A 9762-nucleotide genomic window follows, 5' to 3' on the forward strand; every position below is an offset into this window, starting at 1 on the left:
AAAATAAAATAACAACAAGGCCGTTATTTTACTTCCCTTGAGCAACAACAAAAAGCTGCGGGATAAGTTATATTAAGCGGCTCTATTACACATGTAATAAGACATTTCCCCCCTTTAAATCGTCATAGCAAAGCAAGTTTGACTAACAAAGAAGGAAAAGTCGCAGGAGTGAGCAGTCCTGTTTTTGACCCATCTTTGTTGGACGACAGCAGCCGCTTGCCTGCTCGCTGCTCCACTGCCGCCTGCGGTTGTAGTTGACCAGCCTGTCCAGTCCTGCCATAAATAGCCATTGTCACCTATGCTGTGTCGTTCAGAAACGCAGTGCGGACATTCAGTGTGAAAACAACTGCTTAAAGAGCCACAGCGGGTCGCGGCATGTCACATTTGACCTGTGTGCTGCTGTGAGGCTAAAGTTAGCCAGTAGCTTCTGTTGGCAGAGAGCCACACAAGATGAGAACGTTTAGATAGCAGTGGATGACCATCAGCGTCACTGCCAAGATAAAGATATTTAACTCGGTCTCATTCAATTGGGATTTTTTTCCCCTGTGTTTTTGAACTGGATTGGCGAGAACTGGAGTCAGGAGTCAACCATGCTAACGGCGTCCACTACCACCCGCCTTCTAGGAAGAGCCAACACTTGGCTCCGACGTAAACGGATTTGTGTCAACATGTCCTCCACCACCGGTAAGCGACTGCGGATTCTGGTGGACATGGACGGCGTCCTGGCGGACTTCGAGGGGGGGTTCTTAAAGAAGTACCAGGCCAGATACCCGGATGATCCGTGGATCTCTCTGGATGACAGGAGAGGGTTCTGGGTGTCGACCCAATACGGACAGCTGAGGAGTGACCTATGCGTGAGTAACACAGGAAACGAGAGGAACAGGTTGTCATAATCTATTATTACAATTGTTGTACAAGTATGTGTGTACTTCATAGTAAATACCCAAATGTGGGACTTCAGCGTGTGGGCTTCGACTTTATACTGTCTTCTCTCGTGCAATTGGGCCGAAAAACCCCCATAACAACTGCAGTCGGTCATAAACATCCGTATGGAAAATAAAATAGCATTTCAATAAATCACCACTATGTACTATATTAAAGCGCAATAGTCATTCTCTCACTAAGACCATTATCAAAGTTGAAACTGAAATAGAAAACCTGGTCAGCAAAATAGCTTAGAAAAAAAATCTGGACTTGAAGCAAAATCATAGAAACAAACAAAAATAATAAGAAGAAGAAATTATAAATCTAATAAACGCTGGATTGGTGTTAAGTGAAGTCCTGAACATTTTGTTTACACAGTGTAAGGATAAGTGGATCAGCAAATCATCAAAATGGTAAGTAAACTGTGACCTTAATGTCAGGTAAATGATGAATGAATGTGTTGTTAATCATCTTGGAGATTTCATTGGAAATTTAATCAGTAAATGTCAACTCTTTAAGGGAATATCTATCTATCCAACCAGCCATCTATCTTGTATTCAGTAAACTACATCAGCAATGTAATACCAACTGGTGCCCACAGTTTAATATGATATCTTATTATTTTGTAGAATGGATGCACAAAAACATAAAGCGTGTGGACATTTCCGCCAGCACAACAATGACACCAGTGTCAAATGAAGCATGCATGTCCGACAGTCACGTGTACACACCTACTCCCACACCTGATCAACAGGCCTTGCTGATACTGAGTCCCCTGATAAGTGTGTGTGTGTGTGTGTGTGTGTGTGTGTGTGCTTGCTTGTATTGCAGGAAAAAGCGATGAGTATCTGGCAGTCTAAGGACTTCTTCATGGAGCTGGAGCCACTGCCAGGAGGAGTGGAGGCGGTAAAGGAGATGGCAGAGATGGAGAAGTAGGATTTGACGCAGCTCTCCAGTCATCACATACGCACATAAGACTTATGTAAACAGGCCAGTGAGAGCACACGGCCCCTGACAAGGACAAATATGAATGATAATATTAATAATATTCTTGTATGAAAAGTAAACTGGTTTAGGATTATTCTGATAAAATGAGCTAAACACAGAGTGTGTGTATTCATGACAAGAACAATTCTGGCAATAAACAGAAGTAGACCACAATGTTGATATTTCTTTTATTATTTAGTTTATTATGGTAAAAATTAAGTCTTTCTCATTCATTCTGGGAACATATCTTTCCATTATCGGTTAATTATCATTTCCTTTTTGGACGTGGCGTGTTGTTGTAGACAACCAAATAGTAAAACAAAAAATTGAATGTCTTCGGTTATTAATGACGCGAGTTAGATACATGTATGAAATTAATTTCTGACGACGGAGAAAGTGCAGATCACCGACAGCAATTAAACTGCTTGGGATGATGTGGAATACCTAAAAAAAACTATTCTACACAATGTACACAGCAATATGACCACCGCACCGCAGATGAATTGGGGAATGAATCATAAGGAGTCTAATCAAAAAGAGACATACTGAAAAACATTTTTTTCATTGAGAACACACACCAACAACCAACCACGACACACTCATTCACTGAAAATACAATATTATTTCTTTCTATCTGATATATTTATGATCAACAGCTGGTTTTCCTTTTGTGGTAAATACACAAGCACATTGTGTCGTGCAGCAACGGCATGGTCACAACAGTGATGTCATCACCCGGAGGCCCCAACTTGTTTGGTTGGTCTGTCAACATGGTTGCGTAAATACACACAGAGATTCTCCACACTCACTGTGATATCCAATATTGAATAAATAAATATTAAAACTGAACACACAGGACTGTTATAATCCCTTTCTGATCCGATTGTTTTTAATGTTCTCTCCAGCACAGATGTCTTTATTTGCACCAGCCCCATAAAACATTTTAAGCACTGCCCGTACGAGAAGGTGAGCCCTGCTCTGATCAATATCTCTTTGGAAACTCTTGCCGGTGCAGTGACTAATTATGTGTGTGTTTCCTCCAGTATGCTTGGGTGGAAAAACATTTCGGATTCGACTTTCTGGATCAAGTCATTCTAACCAGGGACAAGACGGTGGTCAGCGGAGATATTCTTATTGACGACAAGCCTGACATCTTAGGTGAGGAGTATGGGGGATGTTGGGTTATGTGACATAAGAATTTCAGTCTGATCTTTAGGTGGAGCTTAATGGATGAACTGAAAGTGTATATCAAGTATATCTTTATATTCTCCCTTGCAAGGTTAGGTTTTCTCTAGGTATTTTGTATATCTTTTAAAGCAGTGGTCCCCTACCTTTTTATCACTGTTTAACCGGTCTACACTTGACAATTGGAACGTGCCCCGGGTGGTATGAAGTTGCCACTTTGACCCATCGTATAAGGCCTCTGCATGTTTGTGTACCCGCTGAAACTCACAACCTCTCCTCCTCTCCTACCTCTTTTCGCTATGGTAACGTTTAAACATGCCTTTAAAATAGCATATAGCATACAGATACTACACAAAACCCAATATAAAGTGCATGAAACTCACCATATTGTGAAATCAATGGAAGCCCTGAGCTTGTTTCTCTGCAACCAGTTGGTCCCATCTGGGAGTGACGGTAGACGGCCGAGATAAATCTGTATTTTTAGTACAACCCCTGGTATTGTTTGTTAAAAACTGTCTCCTTGGAAGTCGTAGGCTCTTCCTGAAACTTCACTGAAACTTTTCCCCTTCGCAAAAAAACGGCTGTTTCCTACTCATTTTGCAAGCATGTGGGTTACACTTTGGCTCTCAAATGACCGAGAATCTGGCCATTTTTAAAAATAAAATGTTTTTCAAAATAAAAGATCCTTCAGACTCAGATCATACACAAAATGGCCCGGTGCAGCCCGGTACCAATTGATCTACAGACTGGTACTGGTCCCCGGCCCAGGGGTTGGGGACCACTGTTTTAAAGTATATTTTAACCAAAAGAAAGTCAAAATACTTTAAGTGACACCCCATTTTTCTTTCAGCAATTATGTACATCACATTCTGAAATACAAATAGTCTTGAGAGGATGAAAGGATTTCATTTCTGCTCTCTGTCCAATTTATATGGAGTATTTTGCATGTTGTCGTCAATAGTAAAACATTCTTTATTTTTAGATCTGCAAAACTTACTACTGCTGTGATTGACCCTCGGTAGTAACAGTCTAATGTTAATAGTGTAACTCATGGTGGACAATTCTTTTCAGTGGCATGCTTGTCACTCAGCTTAGCTCTGTTTATTTGACGTCTAGCATGATGCTGGCATGGGTTCTATCACTTATGGCATTTGTGAATGAAGATTATGGACGTCACACGTCAGAATTGGTGGCAAACATGCATCACTGTAATGACAGGCCTTAAAGAAACACTGTCTTTAGTGAGTAGCATTTTTAATGTTGACACAGCAAACATGGAAGAAGGCTTGAATTATTTCAGGTTTTGCCTTTCCTTCTTCAAAAGGAAAAACAAATAAGGAAAGAAAACGATGCCATGCTTGTAGATAATCCTGCTGCGTAATTACAGTGGGTGTTTTCCAAATTGTCCAACAGTGAGGTGGCAGTGTCTGATTGTTTGCTCTGTACACTCAGTCATATTAAGTAATGTCTGCTGCAACAGGTGTGGAGCCCAAGCCTACATGGGAGCACATCCTTTTCGACGCCTGCCATAACAAACACGTGGAGCTCGGTCCCACACAGAGACGCTTGCTGTCCTGGTCGGACGACTGGAGGTCCATTCTGGACAGCAAGCGGCAGCAGAAGACGGGGCTGCCGCAGTCGCCTTCTCAGTGCCAATTGTGAGGCTACCTCAGTTTATTTGGAAGAGTGAGGAAACGGTGAGAAGAAAAGTTCTCAAATAAGATTTTAGTTTACAAGATGCGTCCAGCACGCCACACTGAGGCGAGCTGTTTAAAGTGCCATTTGGACAAGTGACCCAGTGATTCAGCTAGTTGGCACTGCTGCGTACTCCATAGTTTTAGCCTTTTATTTTAACATCCAAGACTTGTTTGCCCACAGTCATGACGAAAAAAATACTTTGAATAATAGAAGATTCATGCTTCATAGCAGTTACGGACTTGGAGTGGTGTCTTTCGTAATTCATGCTTTGAGCTCCAGGGCTGTAGAAAAAGCGCAAGTACAGTAAGCTACTGTATGAAACACAGGAGTTTGCTGCTGTAAAATATACTGGCCACAAGGGAGCAGAGTAACACAAAGAAAGTTGTGAGTCCAAAAGCTGTTCCAGACTGATAAGTCCTGGAAGTGGTCAAGCGGTGATATACAAACTGTAGTTACAGAAAATAATTTCATTTTTAAACCTTTCAAATGGTGCCATTAATCGATAATACTGTGCTGCATCAAAGCCTTGTAACAACTCATGACTCCGTCGTTCACCAAAAAGATAGATTCCGAACGTACCGAGTAGCTTAAATAAATCACTATGTATTTTCTTTGTCGCTGAGTGTTTCTCTATACGCACACAGACATACTGTATATGTGAATTGTAAAGGTGCTCGATGAAAGGTCATGAATCTTTTCCAATCAAATGTGCAAGTTTGTCATGAAATATTGATTAAATATTGTATTTATTGCTCAGTATGCAGAGCTGATGCACTGAATTTATTTAGGGAAAACATCTATTTAGGTTGAAGTAAATGGCTATAACAAGCTTTGATGTGAATCAAAGGTTATTCTGAACACCTCATTTTATTGTTTATGGGAAACTTTTATGTGGGCAAACGTGCAGTGTATGTATTGGTTGAATAGACTTTAGGCTTTCATGTGTTGTTTTTTTTTCATGAAACTGAGAGCTGTTGAGGATAGACTGAATTCAAGTTAGGTCTCCATGGCGACATTCATTGTGTTTAAATTTGGCAATATGAGTGTGATTTTAGCTTCAGAAGAACAGAAACACTGTGCACTATCCACTTTGTTTTCTTGTCATAAAAGTCCTAAAAGCCTTTTTGGAAGCTGAAATATGTTTTGCTGGAAATCCAGATTTTGTTTTGAGCACATTTGCAGCTGAAAAGCGGTGACACCGTTTATTATGCATAATTTCACAGCCGATCACACTTTGTTTTCAATAAATCTTTTAAAAGCTGTCTTGTTGATTTTAGTTCTTTTATGCTTCATCTCCTTTGTGCCTCCCAAGAAACCCTGTGTGTCTAAAGGTCATCATCTTTCAAAACATCTCCTATTCTCATGGTAGTATTAAAAAATAAGAGTTTGGTGGTTGGAGTGGTTCAGTCCCAACTCTGGGTTTGGCAATGACCTTGCTTTTTTTTGTACTTGCTTGCTTTGCAGTAGACTCAAGATGGAAAAAAACAGGTTTCTTTTTATGAAATGAACATTTTTTTCAAAGAATTATTTGTGTTTTCATTACTTTTATTGTCTGATTATTATATTATGTTGCCTTATTATTATTTTTATTGATAGTTTTCATATAGTCATTGAGTGTTCTTAAAAGATCCTTTTCATTAAAAACAATTCAATATGTTTTTAGCTGTGAACTTAGTCTTAACACCTCCACTATCGTATTTTAAGTGATATATGCTGTATAAAGTCACTAAGTTTGTCATATTGTACCTCAGTGAATAGGCAGCGGCATATCCATCATAAATAAGAAAATGTTAAATAAGTTGTATAAAGTTTACATAAAGTTAAAATATAAAACTAATATTGAAGTGTTCTGGTATGAATTTTCATCACAGATTCTCTGCCCTGTTTCTCTTCCATACCAGGCCCCTTTTCCTGTTGGTCTTAGTACTGTTTATCCGGAAGCCAGTTAACTCCCAGAGTGAAAATATTAGTTACTCCGCCAAGCATATGTGGTGTGTTTCTGTGCAAAGTGCATGTAGTTACCAAATTTTCCACTCACACTGGTCCTAGGGGGCGGCAACTGGTTCACTGCCTCTTTTTGCTTCTGCATTGATCTTTTGGACAGTTTTCCTGAGCCAGCAGATGTGCAACGCCTCAACAGAGGGAGGAGTGGGAATGTTCCATGTTTATGTTCCATGTGGTTGCTCTTGCATATTGTTGGGTTTGTGCCGGAAGACTGGATATGTGTCATATCTGTGTCACTAGTGTTAGTTAACAGAACTGAATTTGACTGTTGTATAATGACAATACAAATACGAATGAAATATGGTTTGTATCACTTGCAATATCATGATATTATGCAGCTGAATAGACTGCCCAATCTTGAATGTTCAGACAAGAGAGGAGAAGTGGCCTGAAACTGATCTTTGCCAACTACAGGGGGTTTTCAAAAGCCACTATTGAGGGTTCACGTGGATGAGTTGCACCATGAAGGTATGAGAAAAAAACAAGACTGATAGAAAAGTTGAGAAGAGAAGGCCAGAGGAGTGTCTTTCTGGATCTGGAGAAAGCTTGCTATCTGCTGAAGTCAGGTGCATCAGAGAAGTATGTGAGGGTTGCGCAGGACATGTATGAGAACAGTGAGACAGTGGTGAGTTGTGCTGTAGGAAAGATGGAGTGCTTCATGGTGGTGTCCATTAGGGATCAGCTCTCAGGCCATTGTCGTTTGTCATTGTGACAGACAGACTGACGGATGAGGTTAGCTGACAATATAGTGACCTGTAGTGAGACAAAATGTAAGGTGGAGAGCTGAGGTGGAGGTGTAAGATGGCAGGAAGACAAAGTTCAAGTAGTGAATACAGGATCACTGTCGCCCCCTGTGGAGCGGTGTTGGAAGTGGGGAGCAGTGCATGGTTATGCAATGCACAAAACTGAGTAAGATAAAATCAATAAAAAGTAAATGCTACATATTTTGTAAAATGCACACTGCCACAACATCATTTTGAAATAAATGAAACATCCTTCACAAAATTGAAAACTCGGTCGACCAAAGGTTATCTCAGCAGGAACCAAGACACAGCACGTTCTCCCTGCACAAAGCCTCAATCTCCCTCTTGTTCTTCTCTCTAGCCGTTGACCTTGTCCAGTTCCATGTCCTTTTACTGTCAGACATTGTGGCTTCATACTGTGTACAAGGCTGTTGGTTGCTGATGGCTGAGATGCAGCGTTTCAGAAAACTGTGAGGTCATTGGTTAGTCCAATGTTTCACACATACACTTCCAAAATAGATCCAGACCCACATCAGAGAAATTAACTGAGGGCAGAAACAGAACAGATCCATGTTTTGCACCAGTAGTTGTCTCATTCGAATCAGTGACCGTCTCTCTTTGAGGCTCTCTTGCCTCTCACCTGCAGTCACCGTGGAGCTGCCCACAACCGGAGATAGGGTTCAAGCAGCATCTTCACTTCCGACAGCTCAATGATGCCTGCATTTGATATAGTTTTTATCCCACCCAGCAGCAGCGAGCCTACACACATGCCGCTCGCCAAAAGATTTACTGCCGGAAGTGCAGCCAAGTGCTGCCAGTATCTTTCTATTTTTTTTTTTCCATAAGAAGTAGCTGTCATCAGATTGTTAAAATCATTTTAGAGGTTTATTTAAAGATGTGGAGCCCATATTACAGGCAGACAGAACATTAAATCAATAATATTAACTGGGCATTAGAACATGAATATATGACCATGTTCTCACATTGTATACATTCTTTCCCCATATGAGCGCCTTCATTCTTCAGGCATATATGTATAACATATTAATTATTTGTTCTCCTTTAATGGTCACATGATGATGATGATGTTTAATTGTCCATGTTTTTTTTTTTCATTTAGTTTTTCTCCCAACTGTCTTGATGGATTTTCATCTTTTCTGCTTTTGTCTCAGTATTTTGTCTGTGGCTTTTTGTCATTAATGTTCTGAAAAAGGTGATTGATTTTACTAAGGAGTTGAGTTGAGTTCTATGTATTGAATTGCATTTGCTGACGTATGTGAGGATTAGAATCAAGAATATGTTTTCCGGCTTCGAATTGAAAGGTAATATAAGAATATCATAGCAGGAAATCTGTTTTTTTTTTTGCTCAAAACAATCCTATGGTCATCATGAGCTGCAAAGAAAGACTATTGAGTTCTGAGTGACTAGTGACTAGTGAACAATATCTATAGTATTTTTTTCTTTAATCTGCGTCTCAGATTTTGGTCTGTTCCTTTGTAGTCAAATAAATATGACACAATTTGTTTTTGGTTTTGTTTTTTCAAAATAATCAAATTCCTTTCCTGAGCGTAAGTAAGTTGTGAGATTGTCCAGGAACGGATTTAGTATACACAACATCACATGTGACAATTTTTTGCAGCCCGCACAAGCTGGGGCAAGAGCTCCTAAAAAGGAAGCTGGCCATGGTGGGAGCGATGGGGGAAAACAAGCACCGGCTCCCAACCCGACTCCTGACTATGTAGAACAGGCCTGTCAAGTTTTCCAAGTTTGGCTCACACATCCCTAGTGTCCAAAAGTGCTAAAGAAAGGCAACGACTCTATAGCAGAACTAGCTGGATCAAAAGTTTGAGATCATCATGGATAATAATGCCACAACAGCAGAGGTGGCATGGACAAATTGGTGACCGTAAAAGCAGGTGCCTCTGGTGCCTTCAACATCAGAGGAGAGAAATGGTGTGGGAACACCAGCTTCTACTGGCCATCGCGAGGAGACTTGAAGAGAAAAAGTCCAGCGGCCTCTCCACATGGAGCTGCGGAACTTCCACCTGCACAGTCAGCATACTTTATTGATTCAGAATGGTCAAAAAGATATTTACCACGTATGCTGTTCGCATGGCTTCTAAATGGGTTGGTGTAAAATCTCATTCAATCCCTGGTGCTTGTTTAGATGAACTGCTTCACAGTTGGTTAAGTCAGTGAACTGTGTTTATTTAAATTTTCT

The 9762-nt window shown here is 40.4% G+C and overlaps 1 protein-coding gene across 1 annotated transcript; it reads left to right on the plus strand.

The window, feature by feature from the left end:
• The first annotated feature begins 185 nt into the window (after positions 1–185).
• Positions 186–9306, plus strand: LOC128752542 (5'(3')-deoxyribonucleotidase, mitochondrial-like). Its single transcript, XM_053853852.1, has 5 exons — positions 186–854; positions 1756–1856; positions 2817–2877; positions 2955–3069; positions 4577–9306. The coding sequence occupies exons 1-5, from the start codon at positions 591–593 to the stop codon at positions 4756–4758; spliced, it is 723 nt and encodes a 240-aa protein (XP_053709827.1). The 5' UTR covers positions 186–590; the 3' UTR covers positions 4759–9306.
• The last annotated feature ends 456 nt before the right edge of the window (positions 9307–9762 follow it).

The sequence above is a fragment of the Synchiropus splendidus genome, chromosome 1 (assembly GCF_027744825.2).
Source record: "Synchiropus splendidus isolate RoL2022-P1 chromosome 1, RoL_Sspl_1.0, whole genome shotgun sequence".
In the NCBI taxonomy this organism is placed as follows: domain Eukaryota; kingdom Metazoa; phylum Chordata; class Actinopteri; order Syngnathiformes; family Callionymidae; genus Synchiropus; species Synchiropus splendidus.

Excerpts from the sequence above, each read along its gene's own strand:
- LOC128752542 (XM_053853852.1), top strand. The coding sequence starts at position 591 with ATGCTAACGGCGTCCACTACCACCCGCCTTCTAGGAAGAGCCAACACT. Across the intron at positions 855-1,755 it reads AGCTGAGGAGTGACCTATGC|GAAAAAGCGATGAGTATCTG; the intron begins GTGAGTAACACA and ends CTTGTATTGCAG. Across the intron at positions 3,070-4,576 it reads CGACAAGCCTGACATCTTAG|GTGTGGAGCCCAAGCCTACA; the intron begins GTGAGGAGTATG and ends CTGCTGCAACAG.